Here is a 19,555-nt window from a genome sequence, read left to right as displayed (position 1 = left end):
GGTTGACTGGCATGAGCCCCCTACCCTGAATAGCTGGATCACGTATTGGATATGTGATCCCATGCAGGAGAGCCGCTCTGCCACTGTACTCATACATGAGGCGGTTTGCAAGCGGTTAAAAACCTTGAAGGTTCTTTCTCCTTTATCGAATGCTTCCCCACACCTGGAAGCACTGAGTGCGTGACAGTGGCAGCCACTGAGGAAGGAGCAGGGGGACAGTGGTGGAGAGGTGAATATAAAGTGGTCAGAGGGTGGATTTTAACACACACTATCATTCTCTGAATGGCCAAGGTGATAGATTTTTTTCTTTAAGGATTCAGCCTTTAGATTGTTTGCCTTGTTTTTCTTTTACAAAATTAGAGTACCTTCTTGTATTCCCTGAAATTGTTACTTTTCTCTTCCACTGCAGGTATTTGTAGCAAATCCAAACAAAACGCAGCCAATTGTGGATATCCTGCTGAAAAACCAGACAAAGCTAATTGAGTTCCTGAGCAGCTTCCAGAAGGAGAGGACAGATGATGAACAGTTCTCCGATGAAAAAAGCTACTTGATCAAACAAATACGAGACTTGAAAAAACCCAATCCATGAACCTGTCTCCAGCTTCTACCAGCCATCTTCAGAATAAGTGTTTTAAGGAGTTGTCATGGCATCGTCAGTGCCTATGTTTTTGTTTCAATTTAGTTTATTAGCTGCCAAGAGTATACAGTTTTATATTAAAACTTTAAAAAAATGTTCTTCTTAATCAGGTCTGTGAGGAGGTGAATTTTGCAGTTAGGTGTCCATGTTGACCTCACAAACATGGAAAAAGTTGGACTGTCACTGATGCCGACAACATAGAGTCAATATCTTGTCAATAATCTGTAGTTTTTGCTTTAGCCTTTTCTATGTACAGTTCTAGAACATGGAGTGAGATTGTCAGTTAACATTCCATTGTCAGCTCTCAACCCTGTCACACTGGTTCAGAGAAATGGATTATGCTACAGCAACCATTCTCTTACCCAAGAACCCACCTGAGATGTATAGCACTTTGTTTACCCCCAGTGGAGCCTTTACTGGAAGGAATTTGACATATGGTCCTCCTATTGAGATCTAGTTGTACTCCGTGAACTCTAAATGTAAGATCCCAATCAGTAAGAATTTGTAACTAACAAAGGCTATGTGCTCCAATTTATTGATCTCTCCTGTATTCTGTTTTAGTGCTGAAAGCTGGATTCACATCACATGTGTTGTGTTTAGAGCGCGTTGACGCACCAATTGCATTTGAATTGCGTGGACATGTGTTTTTAACACACACTGTTGATGTGTGTTCTGTTGTTTGGTTTACAGCTGAAGCCAAAATACTTATATACTTCTTTCCTTAATGTGTTTTAATGTATTGCTTTGGTACTTGCTGGGTGGAAATAGATCTCAGCTCCTGATTATGTTGGGCCTGCCTTGAGCAAAGCATCTCAATGCACTTGCTGTGACTAGGCCCTTATGGAGAAAGGTAAAATACATGTCTATGTAAAGACAATAGATCTTTATACAAGACATCACTGCAGTGCAGTGATCATAAATTGCTGAAAATAATGCAGTTTACATATATACAAGCCCTTAATATCGACATGAGAGCAGTTTGGTGATTAAGGTGGTGCTTGGATTAAGCCAGAAAAGAATATAGTGAATTCACTAGACTGCAATGTTAAAAATGAATACTAAAACATGTAAAAATATGAATGATATTGTTACGGGCTCAGATACCATGAAAATGTCAGCTATAAAAAAATGACATTGCTTTTGAAATGCCATGGCAAGAGCTTTTACACACTGCATCTGTCTGTTCAGAGCCACTCTAGAACCTGTGCTGAGAATGGGAAATTCCTTAACTTACAGTGAACGATGAATACAGAATAGATCTTGGTTTAGTACATAAGATGTGTACTTCAGACAACCTGCTAAGAAGCACAGTGAATAAGTATCCTCTGAACCTGCAGCTTTTATCACATAAGTAGGAATTTACCATGTACACATAGGGGTTGATTTACTAAAACTGAAGAGTGCAAAACCTGGTGCAGCCCTACATAGAAACCAATCAGCTTCCAGGTTTTTTTTTGTTTTTTTTTGTCAAAGCTTAATTGAACAAGCTAAGGTTAAAGGATGATTGGCTACCATGCACAGCAGCACCAGACTTTGCACTCTCCAGTTATATTAAAGCACCCTCATTGTATTATCATTTTTTTGCAGCATTCCATATATAAAGTCAATTCATAAAAGATGGGTTGCATTGGAATTTTTTCCTCACAGTTTAGCTAGCTTCTAGCTAACAGTGAGTTTATCATCAATAATATGTCCATTTTTAAGAACAGGAAAAGGAGCCCTTACTGGAGGGGATAAAGTAACAAATTATAGGATAAAATACTAATTCCAGAGAAATAGGGTATTTCAACAGTTAAATGTTCATTTCATTTACAAATATAACAATACCACAACAATAAAATATTAACTTTAAATTAATTTGCCAGAATAAGGAATACCTGTAAAATCAATAACATGGCTATGAATTGATACTATTCAGTTACATACTAAACCTATTTAGATGTGAATCTAATGACTTGTAGGGTAGAAGTACCCTCTAAGCACCGCCCGCCTTCCACTTATTAGATTAAGAGCCAATTTACGTTCTTGACCAGAGCTGGTGGAACACATCTAGGATTAATAGTAGTGAATAAGGCCGGCTTCACACTGCCCCTTTTGCTAAAGTGCAGCTAATCCATGGTTTTCCTGTGAGTTAGCTGCACTGTCCCATACAGTTTCTTCTATAGGGTCCTGGGGTTTTTGTGTGGTTAAAAAAGTGCACCAAAACTCCTGCATGCTGCATCTTTGGTGCACTTTCTGAAAACGCACTAAAGCTGTGGCACATCATAGAAGTCTATGGAAAAAGCACAACTAAACCACAAACCTGTTGTTTCAGACCATTTTCATCTCCAAATACAGGATGGAAGTTTTAATAAACTATTTTTTCCAGTGTATCAAAAAGCAGACACTGGTACTTGTTACTGCTGAATGCAGGATTTGACAGCAGTTCTCTTTCAACAGCTTGTATAAAGTGAAAATAATACATTGTACAAATTATACATCACCGTGCAAAGTGAAGTCTGCATTGCCGTATGGCTGACATAATATTTTAACCATAACTTTGGGAGCTGTAGTAGTTTGTAGCAGACCCCATTAAATTCCTGTATAAAGTACCTCAACCTTTGGAGCACTGAGGGTTAAAAGCGCTAATATGTAATAACAGAACTTATGTTGCAGTTCACAATACGGTCAAACTCCACCAAAAAGCCCTGTAAGGCAGAGCAATTAAATAATCAGATTTTTCTTAGCAAGCAGTAAATGAGCGTTAAGCCATTACTGACCTTTGTAGCTGCAGGAACTGTGGAGCATTGTGTCCTCAAATTTTTTTGCAGCAGAAGCACAGCAGTGATTTGAGCATGAATTCCTCCACAATACCTACAGCTCATTTACTGCTTGTTAGGAATGTATAAATAGTTGAATGTCTAAAGTCTGGCCACAGGTTCAGGTTCATAGCTTTTACACACCGTTGACATATTCATTGGGGCTAATGGGAAATGTTAACATTTTTCCAGTTGCTTTGAAGTAGCTGGAGGCATAGCTAGGTCTATGAAACACCTACAGGTACTTCATTCCACAAATACAGCTGTGTCTTAGGTTAACACACAGCAAAACAATTAACATTTCCTACTGGGGGCATAACAGAACATAATCAATGGTCTGCAAAGCTGATCATTTCACGTGAGCGCATTCCAGGACGTTGGACATAAACTTTATGGGGAATTTCAGAAAAGCAATGAACTGCTTAATATGAATGTAGCCAGAAAACTATGTGTTCTATACCAGTCTTCAGAGCAGTCCTGTGCTTTGTATAATGTCACCTGACAGTCAGAAGTGATGAAACCGGTGACATCTCTGGTGCCTGTGTACACTGCTCAACTGTGACTGGGCATTCTCATCTTGTCTGTCTTCACATGAAATGTCAGTCTGCACAGCATTCGCCCTGGCGGTGGCTGCCTGCACCATATATTGTAAGAGGTCCTCTCATTGAGCAAGTTAATTTTTATGGCGTTCAAGACATAAGGCATAAACCAAGCTATTGTTTTCTATTTTTATATCTAAGTAGGCAATGGAGCTAGCTTTGTAAAAGAATGAATCTGTATTAATACAACTTTAATATATTGTTCTATTTCAATTTTTGTTTTTAATTTGAAGTGCTTGACTATCTTTCATCTGCAGAGACTCTGCAGTGTTAATGGATATTGGTAAATAGGCCCTATTTTTCCTGGTCCCTTTCTAATACTGAGTGGGTAATGATGTGTGTGTGCCCACATATAATTAACCTTGGTGTGAGCAGCGCCTATAAAAAGACTGTGACAGCATTTTTACAAAGGTACATTGATGAAGGTTAATCTTCTCTGAAAACAAATGAAGGGGTTGCCAAAAGCAACTAGAGTGATGTCTTCATTCATTTTCCAAGCTTTAGGAATTGTCAGATTTTAGTTGTTATCAGTTGTGAGCGTGTTCTTGAATATACAGTGGGCTTCAACTTTAAAATCAAATGGATTCGAAGGTACAGGTTTTCTACAGCTGCAATACCAGCTATTCTGGTAGGTTGCTCTGGAAAGCACCGCTGATTTTCTTTTGTAATGGTTTTTGTAAACGGGGCCCAATGTGTTACCTCAAATGGGTACAATTCTGGTCTATATAATATGGATATATTTACTGTGCACTGAGTCTGCTTGTTTGAACTTGTAATTGTAAAGTTAAAGCCACTTCAGCCTAAACTTTTTATGTTTTAAATAGACTGAGGAAGAATTAAAACTTCTTTCAAGTCTCAGGGCTTGTGTGTTAATCCACCGAGGAGATGTCCATCCCATACACATACCTCTAAAGCTACGTTCACCACTGTAGTCAGAATGAAGAGAGGACAGCACTCCCTAAATGTTGTCTGCGTCTTTACTCAAAGGCTGTTGTCACCTTTATAAAGGGGCCTACACGTCCCTGAAATGTTGGATTAAGAAACAAACTTTTGAGCAAATACTTGATATTTCATATTGCTGGCCTTCCACTGAGAAGATTACCCCGCATTTTTTATCTGTCTGATACCAAAACAAGAAAATTGGGGAAAATTAGGGTCACTAGGATAGTAAGACACTGATCACAATAAGGCTGCTTTCACACTGATCCATTTTTCTTTCGCTTTTGCATTAAAAAAGCATGATGTGACCATGTAATCCTATGGAATTTTTCACTGATCCATTAAGGGTCCTCTGTGTTTTTCTTAAAATCCTGCTTGCTGCAGGTTTGGTGTGGTAAAAAAAAAAGGGAAATGTGGCAAAAATGCACCCACATTGCATTTTTGGTTCTGTTTTTGATTCACATGTCCTGTACAAAATGCACCGCAAACATGGTAAAAACACAGCAAAAACACATATGTTTGAAAGCAGCCTAAAAAAACACTGAGGACCTAACTTTTCTCCCCTCTGTTCCCAAGACAGGAAGGGAGGGGAAATCGGCAACAAAAACCAGACAAAGGTTCTAAACCTTCGCATTCTATTGTGGACATACAAATGTAGCTGGAGTTGAACCATTAATAAGGAATAACATTGTGATACTTAGAAAGGGATAGAGCACACAGCAACCTGTCAAAATATCCATTTCTGAAATTGTTGCTATAGGTTACTGCTCTTTGCAGATCTGTATTGTATGTAACGCCTTTTTACAGAATAACACATATTACTAAATGCCACAGTTCTCTGTGTAGGCTGAGATCTTGTGTGTTAAAATTTCCTAGAGTTTGATCATAAATAAAGCACAGTGCTTTACATGTGCATACGCCTCCAGCAAGGAAATAAAAACAACATTGATTGGGGTTATGGCAAGTGTTGCTGCTCATCACAATGATTTTACTGACGTATTTAGCTCACTCATTTATACCTTCTAAATCTGGTTCTCAGAGATCATCCACAGTTCATGTTTGCCATACTTTAAGGTAGTTTACGAGCATTTATTTGTCTTAAAAATAAATATATTTTTAGCTCATACCCATCTGGATAGTCTTGAATATTTGTATCTACACATGTTTATTATCTTCACCTTGCCTCCTAGATAACTTTGAAATGGAAAATTCTTCTTTTGTTAACCTACGAATACTGTCCCACTACTCCTTCTAGCCTATTACCCTCTTCCTTTCCCCTCTATCCATACCACCCTTAAGTCCTTGGTGCCGGCGCCTCCTGGCCTTTTAGGGGTTGTAGATGCTGGGAGGAAGTTTATGATCATGTGACCACTGTAACTTGGTGGTCACATGATCGAAAAGCTCCTAATCGCAAAAATCGTGAACTTTACGTCAGCCACCAGTAGCTGTGTCGGGAGCGCGCATGGTGCACTCTCAGCACAGTTCTGCTTTTTACCTTGGGTACGCATATATGCAGCCTCTCAGCGTTAAGACCCACCCTCCGAGAGACCAAATATATATATATATATATATATATATATATATATATATATAGTCAGTGGGGAGGAGTTAATCCCTAATCTTAATTTCCTCTAAACACCCTTCCAAACTTGTGGACCGAAACCCATAATCTAGGCGCCAAATGAAGACACATCAAACTTTTTTTTTTTTTTAAGAAACCTTGTATTATTGTTTTATCCCTCTCACGGGTGTTCTCTATTACAAACTACATATATGAAAAATAAAGATTATATTAAAAATATATCTTAGGCTCCTTTCATATGGGTGGATTTCGTCAGTGGATCCGCCTTCTCAGTAAAGGATCTGTCCACTTATCCCTGCTGAGCAATGGATGGCAGGTCTGTGTCCGCCTTCTCAGTGGGGGATCTGTCCACTGATCCCTGCTGAGCAGGTGGATGGCAGGTCTGTGTCCGCCTTCTCAGTGGGGGATCTGTCCACGGATCCCTGCTGAGCAATGGATGGCAGGTCTGTGTCCGCCTTCTCAGTGGGGGATCTGTCCACGGATCCCTGCTGAGCAATGGATGGCAGGTCTGTGTCTGCCTTCTCAGTGGGGGATCTGTCCACGGATCCCTGCTGAGCAATGGATGGCAGGTCTGTGTCTGCCTTCTCAGTGGGGGATCTGTCCACGGATCCCTGCTGAGCAATGGATGGCAGGTCTGTGTCCGCCTTCTCAGTGGGGGATCTGTCCACTGATCCCTGCTGAGCAGGTGGATGGCAGGTCTGTGTCCGCCTTCTCAGTGGGGGATCTGTCCACTGATCCCTGCTGAGCAATGGATGGCAGGTCTGTGTCCGCCTTCTCAGTGGGGGATCTGTCCACTGATCCCTGCTGAGCAGGTGGATGGCAGGTCTGTGTCCACTGTTCTTATGCAGAGTGGACACAGACACAGCCCGCTTCCCTCTATGGGCAGTCAGATGTAAACGAACTGCCTGTCTGCTTACATCCCACTGTCATCTGATCCGCAAGACAGATGGGGAACAGATCCTCCATCCGTCTGTTTTTAGCGGATCGGATGCAGGAGGATGTAAGTGGGCACATGTCTGTTTACATCAGCCGCTCCACAGAGGGCAATAGATGGTCTAATCTGGTCTATCTGAAACAACAAACAGGCAGACCTGATTGGTCCACCTGTGGGGCCCTAGGGAGCTGGATTAAACATTTAACTGCTTTACCACCCAGATGTTTTGTTTCATTGTTCCATAGTACTGAGATGAAACCTTTAGAAGCAGGTTTCCCAGTTTTCTTTGCTATAATTGTCATAAATCAGTTCCACATAAAGAGTCTTTTTTTCTCACCTTTGCTTTGTCACATGAGGTCATATGTGTTTCACTAATGATATTCTTCATAAACTGTTACTAGTGTTCTACGATAATGGAGCTTTTTTGGACGTTCTACAGTGGATCTGCAGTCCTAGCAGGTCCAGAAAATAGAATCCTCTTTAGGAATAAAACAAAGCATCTAAGCTAACCATATAATATGTGTAATAATGAATGCCATTATAGAAATTTGAATGGGTCTTCACTAGCTGAAAAATTGAACATTGGTTGGCGCTTTGTCAAGTGCTCCTTAGTGGCGACTGGGTCTAAAACCTTCACTGAGCCAAATGTGTCAGAATACACGCCTTCATTAATAGAACACTTCTGCGTTTGTTAAACTTTGCTTCACTTCCTCCTGACCTGAATATGGCCCTTTGCTACGTTTTTGTTTTTTGGAAGGTTTAGAAAATCATAACTGAATGGAAAGGTCATTTTTCAAAATTTTAAATTACAAAATGGCTTATGTTGCAGTTATATGTAAAATTCTTAGAAAATGTAGACTTTTCGTCTAAAAAAGAAAAAGCAAGTTGCCTGTACCTGGTATAAATACTATGAGCAATGATTGCAGGAGAAAAGTAAGCTTTGCTCCTATGAACCTATCAAAGGTTTTCATCCAGGCTTCAAGAGTCCACCATGAAAAAGAAAAAGTTGGGGGTGGGAAACCAAGTAATTTGCATAATTGCATCCTACCAAGTGTCAGAATCAGAGGAGCTGATTTACTAAAGGCAAATAGAATGTGCCCTCTGCAAGTGCAGTTGCTCCAGAGCTTAGTCACCCTAGGTTCACATCTGTGCAGCTGGTGCCGCTGTGGATCTGCACAAAAATCCATGCAGCCGCACCACCCGCACAGAGAAATGCGGACCCGCAGGCATTAGTTCTAATGGCACGCGGCTCACACTGGGAAACACAATCGTACTGGGAACCGAGATTCCCGTGCGGGCTGTGTTTTCCAAAGTAGTGCAGGGACTTCTTCCCTGCGTGTCACAGGCATGGGAGTCCATTCCAATGAATGGGCTCTTGTGCCCGAGCAAAACGCGGCCCGCACAACCGCATAGGTGTGAACCGGGGGTAAGTGCGGCACAGCTTGACTTTGCCAATAATGCCCAATTACATGCAAGAAAAATAAAAAAAACAGCTGCTTGCATATGATTGGATGATGTAAATCAACAAAGCTTCTCTTCGTTTAGTAAGCTCTGTAGCAACTGCACTCTCAAAGTGCACAGTCTCTTTGCCTATAGTAAATCGACCCTGGAAATGGTGAAAAGTGTATGCCCAAAGACAATTTCTTTGTTACATATTATGATGGTCAGCAATCCCACAATGTGGTAGAACAAGGTAAACATTTCTGTGTATAGAGGTCACCCACACTTAGCTGGGGCCAACATTATTCATGCATACAAGTCGAGGCTCAGGTATATGTTAGATATACAGTATAATATATTATAGACATTGAAATGGATTTTCCACAGATGAGGTGGTTATCGGAAAATGTTACTTAGTAGCATAAAATGTATATTATATGCTATCAAGTACTTTAAAATCTCATTTGGGTCATGATGCTACAAATTCCTTCACTTCAATGCCAGGAATATGGTTTCAGCCTAGTAAATAGTTTTCTTCATTTGCACATAGGTGATAGGTGCACTTTAATAGACGCCTCTGACTGTTGGTAAATTATACCCTACAAGTGAATGTGAGATATCTGTACTGCATACAGATTTACCTTCTGCGCCTTAGAAAAGGGATGAAACCTAACAATAATTATTTGCTTATTTAAACTATTGTGTGTATGAAATAAATGTATATCTTCTGTTTGTACTTAAGATTCCCATTCTTAAGTTTGTACTTATTCTATTTACAAAATATTAAAGGCACAGTTACTGATCACTTGTGTGCTGCTTCTTTTATACTACGCGTTCTGTGAAAAGAAACTTGATTTATGTTTAACCCCTTGCTGCCCAGGACAAGTTTAACAATTCTCACACATTTATTACAGCATTTTTGTTTTTTTTCTGCTAGAAACTGACTAAGAATGCCCAAGCATGATATAATTTCTGAAAGTAGAGACCCTAGAGAATAAAATGGGGGTTGTTGCTGTTTTTTTAAGTTGCATGATATTGGCGCAGCTGTTTATTAAATGCAAATTTTATTGAAAAAACTTACCGTATTTTTCGCTCCATAAGACGCACCTGACCATAAGACGCACCTAGGTTTTAGAGGCGAAAAACAAGAAAAAAAAATATTCTGAACCAATGGACTGCAGACACAGTACAGGGGATGACCAGAGACTGCGGACACAGTGCAGGGGATGACCAGAGACTGCAGACACAGTACAGGGGATGACCAGAGACTGCGGACACAGTGCAGGAGATGACCAGAAACTGCGGACACAGTGCAGGAGATGACCAGAGACTGCGGACACACTACAGGAGATGACCAGAGACTGCGGACACAGTACAGGAGATGACCAGAGACTGCGGACACAGTACAGGAGATGACCAGAGACTGAAGACAGTGCAGGGAATGACCAGAGACTGCAGACAGTGCAGGGAATGACCAGAGACTGCGGACACATTACAGGAGATGACCAGAGACTGCGGACACAGTACAGGAGATGACCAGAGACTGCGGACACAGTACAGGAGATGACCAGAGACTGCGGACACGGTACAGGAGATGACCAGAGACTGCAGACAGTGCAGGGAATGACCAGAGACTGCAGACAGTGCAGAGAATGACCAGAGACTGCAGACAGTGCAGAGAATGACCAGAGACTGTAGACAGTGCAGGGAATGACCAGAGACTGCAGACAATGCAGGGAATGACCAGAGACTGCAGACAGTGCAGGGGATGACCAGAGACTGCAGACAGTGCAGGGGATGACCAGAGACTGCAGACCTTTGGGGAGGGAGGGGGAGCGGGTACCTGAATTTGACAGGTACCCTCTCCCACTTCCGCGGCGTTGTCTTTTCCTCTTCTTCCCGGGCCGGCTTCTGTGACAGCCGGGTGCCCACTGCGCATGCGCGAGAAGTGCTGCGCTTTGTGAATGGCCCGGCGCCTTCTGGGACCTGTCATGTGTCCCAGAAGACACCGGATCATTCACAAAGCGCAGCACATGCGCAGTGGGCACCCGGCTGTCACAGAAGCCAGCGCGGGAAGACTGTACAGCGCTGGAGCGAGGAACAGGTAAGGCCCTGCAGGAGAGAAGAGCTGAGCGGCCGGCCCGGTGTTCTGACATGGTGGAGGCAGAAATACCGGACCGGCCACTTTATATTCGCTCCATAAGACGCACTGACATTTTCCCTCCTTTTTTGGGGGGAAAAAGTGCGTCTTATGGAGCGAAAAATACGGTAAATGCATTTTCATGCAAATACAATATGATTCCCAATTTTTTGATAAAACACGATGATGTTGAGCCAAGGAGTTAAGATACCCAACATGGTCATATTTAACCACCACCTGTCCACATGACGTCATGTGATGTTCTGGACTTTGATTGGAAATATCTGGATGATGCTTGCACCTATCGGTAACATGCAGATATCTTTTATATCAGCCTGCGATTCCCTGCAATGTAAAAGCCATCCTAGCAGCTGGATTGCTTTTACAGGTGGGGATGTCCCTCCCGCTGCCCAACGTCATCTCTCCATGCTCTCCCATGCGATCAAGGAGCCGGAGAACTGATGGCACCAGGTAACCACAGAGCTATGACCCCGGGAAGTCGGACGCGACGTCATTACGTCACTTTCTGCACTGGCAGATTTAAACTCTGCCATTCTTTTTTCTTGCTGGAAAGCCACAGACCAATTTCTTTTTTTCTTTTGATCTCATGCTTTCCAGCATTGAGGAGAGATGTGACCCCAGATCTCTCCATAATGAGGACCTGTCATTTCTTTTTCCTATTACAAGGGATGTTTACCTTCCTTATAATAGGAATCAAAGATAATTAAGGGATTAGTGTAAAAAATTAAAATAAAATTAATAACATTTTTTAAAGCACCCCGTCCCCTCCTCGCATGCAAAAACAAGTGCATATGTAAACGATGTTCAATCCACTCATGTGAGGTATCAGTGTGAACGTTATAGCAAGAGCAATAATTCTAGCACTAGATCTCCTCTGTGACTTTAAACTGGTAACCTGTAAAAATGTTTAAATCGTCACCTATGGAGATTCTAAGTACTGTAATTTGGCGCCATTCCACAAGTATGACATGTTTGGTATCTATTTACTCAAATTAACGTCATTTTTTATATTTTACCAAAAAAATTGGGTTATATAATGTGGGGTTTTTTTTGCAATAAAGTTCATTAAAGTGTATTTTTCCAAAAAAAATAATAATTGTGTTTGAAATATTGCTGCGCAAATACTGTGTTATGTAAAAAATTACAACAACCACCATTTTATTCTCTAGGGTCTCTGCTAGAAAATATATATAGTGTTTGAAAGTAATATAAATGATAAATTAATGATCATATTTACATTTCGGAGAAAAACGGCAGGATTGGCCTGGCTGGGAAGCAATTAAAATTGTGCACGCCTGTGAAAATTTTTTTTTATGTATTTTATTTAAATGTATTTTTTGCACTTTTTAAATGTTTTATTTACATTCAACTTTATTACTATCACATTAAAAACGGGTTGTGACTAGAGGTATATACATCTAGGACAGGGAAATCCTAAAACACAGAGACAGGAGAGGGTGACATCTGATTGGTGGAGGTGAGAGGTCGGCTGTCATGTTTATTTCCAGGTCAGCTCTCTGAGGGGGGGGGGGGGGGTCACTGGAAAGTCTATATTGTCTTTGGATCAGACACCAGGACAGAAGACCTGGCCACACCCCCTGCTCCACCTACTCCCCACACCTCTATACCCTGACCTTCACTGAACACCTTTCACCCCCCCCTCCAAGAGACCTTGGGTAACGCTCCCTACTGCTCCCATATTCTACAGACAACACATGTTCGCCCTGCCCTCCAAGGACCAATAGGAGAGGGTGGTGGGTGGGGTATGGGTTGCAGGGCTTTGTATTGGTGGCTACATGGATTCGGTTCAGCATGGGAGCGCTCTGAAGCTGGATCAGAGGTGTGTGCTGGAGGGGGTCTGTAGGGCACATCCTGTATACATCTATATATATTCATTGTATATAATGTTTGGGGGTTCTAAGACGTTTTGAAGCAAAAAATGCTGATTGTAATATGTAAATAAAAAGTGCCAGAAATGGCTCGGGGCTGAAGTGATTAACAGCGGCTTTTTTACTCTCAGTGTGCAGGAGGTCCTAATTAAAACTAATGCAGACGCCACTCTGAGGATTATTAATCAGCCGTATATTTCATTGTGTTTTTTTGGTATAGATACACTTTAAGGAAATTGTACAGAGATTGTACAATCAGATTTTACAGTGTATGGCCATCTAAGGCATTTCCTTAAGCTGGTGCCTTCAGAAGCTGTGCATCAACTTCATGAAACTCGTTTCAATATAAATACTGACATGTGCCAAATTCAAGTAGTTCATACTCTCACCAGCCACTTTATTAGATACACCTGTTCAATTGCTTGGTAACACAAATTGCTAATCAGCCAATCACATGGCAGCAACTCAATGCATTTAGGCATCTAGATGTGGTGAAGACGACTTCCTGAATGGGGAAGAAAGGGGATGTAAGTGACTTTGAACGTGGCATGGTTGTTGGTGCCAGACAGGCTGGTCTGCGTATTTCCAAAACTGCTGATTTACTGAGATTTTCATGCACAACCTCTATGGAAATTGAGACTCATCAGACAAGGCAACATTTCTCCAAACTTCTGTTGTCCAGTTTTGGCGAGCCTGTGTGAATTGTAGCCTCCGTTTCCTGTTCTTAGCCGATAGGAGTGGCACCCGGTGTGGTCTCCTGCTGCTGTAACCCATCTGCTTCAAGGTTGGACGTGTTGTATGTTCAGAGATGTTATTCTGCATACCTTGGTTGCAGTGAGTGGTTATTTGAGTTACTGTTGCCTTACTATCATCTCTAACCAGTCTGCCCATTCTCCTCTGACCTGTGACAACAAGGCATTTTCATCCACACAACTGCCTCTCACTGGATATTTTCTCTTTTTCGGACCGTTCTCTGTAAACCCTAGAGATGGTTGTGCGGGAAAATCCCAGTAGATCAGCAGTTTTTTAAAAACTCAGACCAGCCCGTCTGGCACCAACAACCAAGCTATGTTAAAAGTCACTTAAATCCCCTTTTTTCCCCATTCTGATGCTCAGTTTGAACTTCAGCAAGTCGTCTTCACCACGTCTAGATGCCTAAATGCATTGAGTTGCTGCCATGTGATTCGCTGATTAGCAATTTGTGTTACCAAGCAATTGAACAGTGTTGTCTGGCAGTATTACTCCTATGCACTACTGAGAGATGGATGTCTACAGAATATCTACAACATTTATGAATTTCCCTAAATATGTTTGGCTCTAGTGAGCTCCCCTTTTCAGGAAGAATCCAAGGTATGCCAGTTTTACATTGCCAGTATTAAAAATGGCCGACTCTGCTCTGATCACATGACGACCCAGTGCCATCCCTGCTCCGATCGTTGGGGAGAAGTGAGCAGCAGCCAAAAACACAGAGTGTGACTGGAGAATGGACGGTACGGTACGCTCGTGTCATGTGTACCGTGATCCTGTAAATTCAGAGATATACAGATATTCCCATACACATTCCTGTCCAATCCCGGTGCTTAGATGGGAGACTCAGACAGTTCATTAAACAGGAAGCTGCCATACGGAGCGATCAGACAATGATGATTATCATTGTTACTTCATTATTATTATACATAATTTATGTAGCACCAACAGTTTGCGCAGCGCGTTACAAAATAAGAGACAGTACAGCCACAGCACATTTTCATACAAGAGTGTTCAGTGGGCCCGAAGAGCTTACAATCAAAAGTAACAAAAAAAATAGTCAGACTTTATGGGTACAAAAGAGACCACCCTTCTGAGGATCAGATCCCAGAACCCCACCGATGGCTGAGTCCTAAGTCCTCATGCACACGGGGCCTTCTAAATACACAGCAGCGTTAGCTGTATAAAGTTATGTTAAAGCAAGAGTTCTTCCACGTTTGCCTTTTTTAGTACAAAAAAAAATTTTGCCTAAAAAAAAAAAATGCAGATTTGCCGTGTTTTACTGCTTTTTGCCGCGTTTACCAGCGTTAGAGCATTTTTACAGCTAAAAAACTCCTCTAGAAACCCACTAGTTCTGGGGGTTTTCCAGCCAATAACTATTGATTAAAGCCTATGTGTGTATGGACACATAGGATAACATGGGGGGGTTTACTGGCTGTAGAAAAAAACGTCAAAAGCCAAAAACAGCCGCTGTAAAAACGTCCAGTGTGTATGAGGACTAACTCATCACTAGGGAGGAGCGGAAGCGCTTTTATCTAAAGTAAAGATAAAGGAAGAGCATGGGAAAGAGGATTTTATATTTTTATTTTATATTTTTTAATATTTATATTCATATCGGACAGCACAGTGGCTGAATGGTTAGCGCTTCTGCCTGGCAGCACTGGGGTTGCTGCTTCAAATCCCAACCATGGCACCACCTGCCTGGAGTTTGCATGTTCTCCCTGTGCCTGCGTGGGTTTCTTCTGGGTACTCTGGTTTCCTCCCACACTCCAAAGACATGCTGGTAGGTGAATTGGCTCCTGTCTAAATTGGCCCTAGTATGTGTACGTATGAATGTGAGCTAGGGACCTTAGATAGTACACCCCTTGAGGGTTAGGGACTGATGTGAATGTACAATATATATGTAAAGTGCTGCGTAAATTGATGGCGCTATATAAGTACCTGAAATAAATAAATAAAGATCTAATTAGGATTTTTTTTATCTAAAGTCGGATCCAAATGACAAAGTTTGCAGCTGTTTGGAAAAAGTAGAAATTCGCATTGTTTTCACTTTCATTTAGTGCTGAGATGTGACTTTTCTCTACTGCTGTCAGGGTAATACAGATCTTGACCCCATTCCCCACTTGTAGTAGGACAAGGAGAAACTTCAGACTGATGAGCTCATCTCTGTCACTCTGCTCTCTCCTCCTGTCAGCATGTTCCATGCCAGCTCATGAGCACTGCAACATACTTGAGTGGCCCCCTGTGCTGCTTCTTCCTCTCCCAGCCTGAGCTCTGCTATACGGAGGATGGTATGAAGCTGATAAAAGCTTGAAGTGAGGAACATGCACTAGTTGGATTAAGGGCCAGTTCATACTACTTGAGTTTCAGTTGCTTTTTTTCTGCATCCAAAATGCACAGAAAGTAGGTTATATGTCAATGTCATAGCTGCTTGCACTTCCAGTGTGTTCCGGTTGCAGAAACAAAAAGTAGAACAGGCTGCATTTTTTCTGCACAGAACTGTACTGGAACGTGCTAAAACGCATGAAAAACGCACCAAAATGCACATGTCCCTATTTAAATTTAAGAGCAAGGAGAGGGAACGCATAAAAAATGCACGGGAACGCATCAAAAACACGCATGCAGAAACATCCGGAACACATCTGGACTGCACTTCTATAGTGTGAACCGGCACTAAAATAATAGCTGTAAAATCTGGTGTTTTTTGAGTTTTTTTGCCTAGAGTTCAGCTTGATTGCCCACCCACACACGTGCGTCGTGCTAAAATGCATGTATTATTGTGTGTTGCCCCCTCAGTGTGCAGTGCGGTGTGTAGAGCTGATACTTCAGTCTGCTTCGGGTGCTGGCGCTGGTATCTTCAGTAAGGGGAACAGGAAGTGAAGTCTTGTGTCTTGTGGCTTCCTACTATTCATGCGCTGCGCTTTGTGAATGGGCCGCTGTCTTCTGTGACATGTCCCAGAAGGCTGTGGGGCTTAGGGGGGGCGAACGCCCGGCTTAGATCGCCTCGACAACCCCCCCAAAAAAAAGTGGCAAATGTAGCCGGGGGGGGTACAAGGCAAACAAGTGGGACCCCTTTTGGGTGGAGTTCCACTTTAATGCAATACGCTTTAACGCGTATGCACTAACGCACCACAGTGGAACATTTAGGCAGAACTCTAGGCAGACACATACTGTACATTATACATACATGGGAGCTGCTTTACTTTCCAAAGGATTTGTATATCTGTCCACCCAGTCCTGAGATTTACACAGCTCTGTCATACAGCTCAGACTGATACGCTCATCTGTCACTCTGTTCTCTCCTTCTATCAGCATGCTTCTTGCACTGCAGGACAACAGATTGGGTCTTGCTTCTCTTACTCCACCCATGTCCCCCCAGACAAAAAGCTGACTACATATATGAGATACATACACAGGAGCTGGTTTACTTTCCAAAGCATCTGAATATCTGTCCATACAGCCCTGATATTTACACAGCTCTGTCACACAGCCCACCCCTGTCCAGCAGGACAGGAGACCTGATTTTTTTTGTGCTGCAGTTCAGTAACAATTATAGGTCTTGTCCCTCCCCCAACCTGTGATTGGACAATGAAAGGAGAAGCAGCAGACTGATGAGCCCATCTCTCTGTCACTGTGCTCTCTCCTCCTATCAGCATCTTCTCTGCACTACAGCAGTGCTGCTTCCAGTCTGAGCTGAGCTGTGCAGGGACGGTAAAAGTCAAGTCAAGCCAAGTCAAATTCAGTAACTTACACTGTTTGCATTTAAAAAAAAAATTGTTGATTACAAAGCTGCATTTTTTTTGTTATATCTGCCTGGAGTTGGGCTTTAAGTGTGACAGACTTTTGTATAGACAGAACTATGTATTATATTTATAAGTCCAGTATTGACGTACCTATTACACAGGTCCCCAGCTCAACGATGGATTCTGAACACAGAGAGCTCCTCAGATGCATACATCTTGAGTTGTATTCTCAGGTCGTAGCCGACAGACTGGTTCCCCAGTATCTCTATCAAGAAGGTAACATCACCCGTGACCAACTAGAGGACATATGTGAACAGGCCACCAGTCAAAGGAGAGCCATGAAGCTCTTGGACATCCTGCCCACTTGTGGACCCAAGGCCTTTGACGTTTTCGTGGACTCCTTGACCGAATTCCCATGGGTCCGGGAGAATTTAAAGCAGCACTGCTAAAAGAGCCCTCTTCTACCGCAGAGCAGATCTTTGGATTTGTCCTTCATAACTGTCCCAATGACCTCCAACTCAACCTTCTGGCAGGAAAACTGGGATCGGAATGGGAACAGGCTCTGGGTCACCTAGGATTGGACCACAGACCTGTACAGGTGTAAAATACAATATCCAGACAACCTGCACTCACAGATCATGGAAGGACTGGTGAGATGGAAACAGCACATGCGACACAAGGCCACCATCCAATGTCTGTGGGAAGCTGCTGAGATAGATCCTTCAGAAATAAAACTTATTTTACAATGACGTTCCTCATATGTATCTTCTACTATGCTTAGCTTAGTGTACTTTATGGTCAAAGGTTTGTGGTCACCTGACTATCACACCTATATGGACTTTTTGGACTTCCATTTCAAAACCCTGGCCATCACCATGGAGTTGTACCTTCATTGAGTCTAAAATAGCCCCCTGTCTCTTAGGAAGACTAAAAATGAAACTCTACCAAAATCTTTGTAGGTTATTTCATATGCTGCCCCTGATGCATACTTACCTCTGTCTGATATCCATGGCCTGCAGGAACCTTTAGCCCTTCCAGATGCAATCTTCCTTTCTTCAGGCACCTCCCGCTCAGCTGATCCCTATGGACTTCTATTGAACAACTCTTCACCTCTTCAACAATAAAGATCTGCCTTGACACATTCCTTGGTGATTGGATTCAATTAATATTAAACCCTCAGTACAAATTGATGTTTTGCCTCAGGTTCATGGAATTAACTGTTCTGCCCCAAAGGGACAAACTACATGTTGACATGAGTGGAAGATATAGTGCCCCATCATTGGTGTCAATGGGAAGATTAGCGCTCCATCATTGCTGTTAGTAATAGGAATAGTGCCCCATTTTTAGTGTCCATTGGAAGAATAATGCCCCATTTTTGGTGTCCGTGGGAGGAATAGTGTCCCATCATTGATGTCAGTGGGAGGAATAGTGCCCCATCATTGGTATCAGTGGGAGGAATAGTGTCCCATCATTGCTATCGATGGGAGGAATAGTGCCCCATCATTGGTGTCAATGGGAAGATTAGCGCTCCATCATTGCTGTTAGTAATAGGAATAGTGCCCCATTTTTAGTGTCCATTGGAAGAATAATGCCCCATTATTGGTGTCCGTGGGAGGAATAGTGTCCCATCATTGGTGTCAGTGGGAGGAATAGTGCCCCATCATTGGTATCAGTGGGAGGAATAGTGTCCCATCATTGATATCGATGGGAGGAATAGTGCCCCATCATTGGTGTCAGTGGGAGGAATAGTGCCCCATCATTGGTGTCAGTGGGAGGAATAGTGCCCCATCATTGGTGTCAGTGGGAGGAATAGTGCCCCATCATTGGTATCAGTGGGAGGAATAGTGTCCCATCATTGCTATCGGTGGGAGGAATAGTATCCCATCATCATCATTGGGGTCAGTCAATCACATATATATACGTGATTGACGCTCCCGTGGTGACTGCGGGCCTGAGGCGCGCGTGGCAGTGCCGTGATTCGGTGCCCAGGACATCAATCATCAGATTCAGGCCAGTGATGTTTGGCCTGGATCTGATGATTGATCCCTGCCCTATCACAGATCTTCCTGTGTTTACATTTACACAG

General features: G+C 42.5%; 1 protein-coding gene and 1 pseudogene across 1 annotated transcript in view; both read left to right on the top strand.

Moving 5' to 3' along the window:
• Nucleotides 1-9,734, top strand: part of LOC149444315 (calcium-binding protein 39-like) — a 139,117-nt gene extending 129,383 nt beyond the window's left edge. The window contains exon 9 of the mRNA XM_089654674.1: nt 410-9,734. Coding sequence (XP_089510800.1) covers nt 410-589 — 180 coding nt within the window. The 3' untranslated portion in view covers nt 590-9,734. The remainder of the gene's footprint in view (nt 1-409) is intronic.
• A 7,899-nt stretch (nt 9,735-17,633) lies between these two features.
• LOC149444314 (death domain-containing protein CRADD pseudogene) lies at nt 17,634-18,596 on the top strand (annotated as a pseudogene).
• Nucleotides 18,597-19,555: the final 959 nt, after the last annotated feature.

Source organism: Staurois parvus, unplaced genomic scaffold, assembly GCF_062004578.1.
Source record: "Staurois parvus isolate SC_StPar_1 unplaced genomic scaffold, SC_StPar_1.0 ptg000789l, whole genome shotgun sequence".
NCBI classification, from domain to species: domain Eukaryota; kingdom Metazoa; phylum Chordata; class Amphibia; order Anura; family Ranidae; genus Staurois; species Staurois parvus.
Note: the sequence above shows the minus strand (reverse complement) of the source record. Positions and strands in the feature narration are given on the sequence as shown.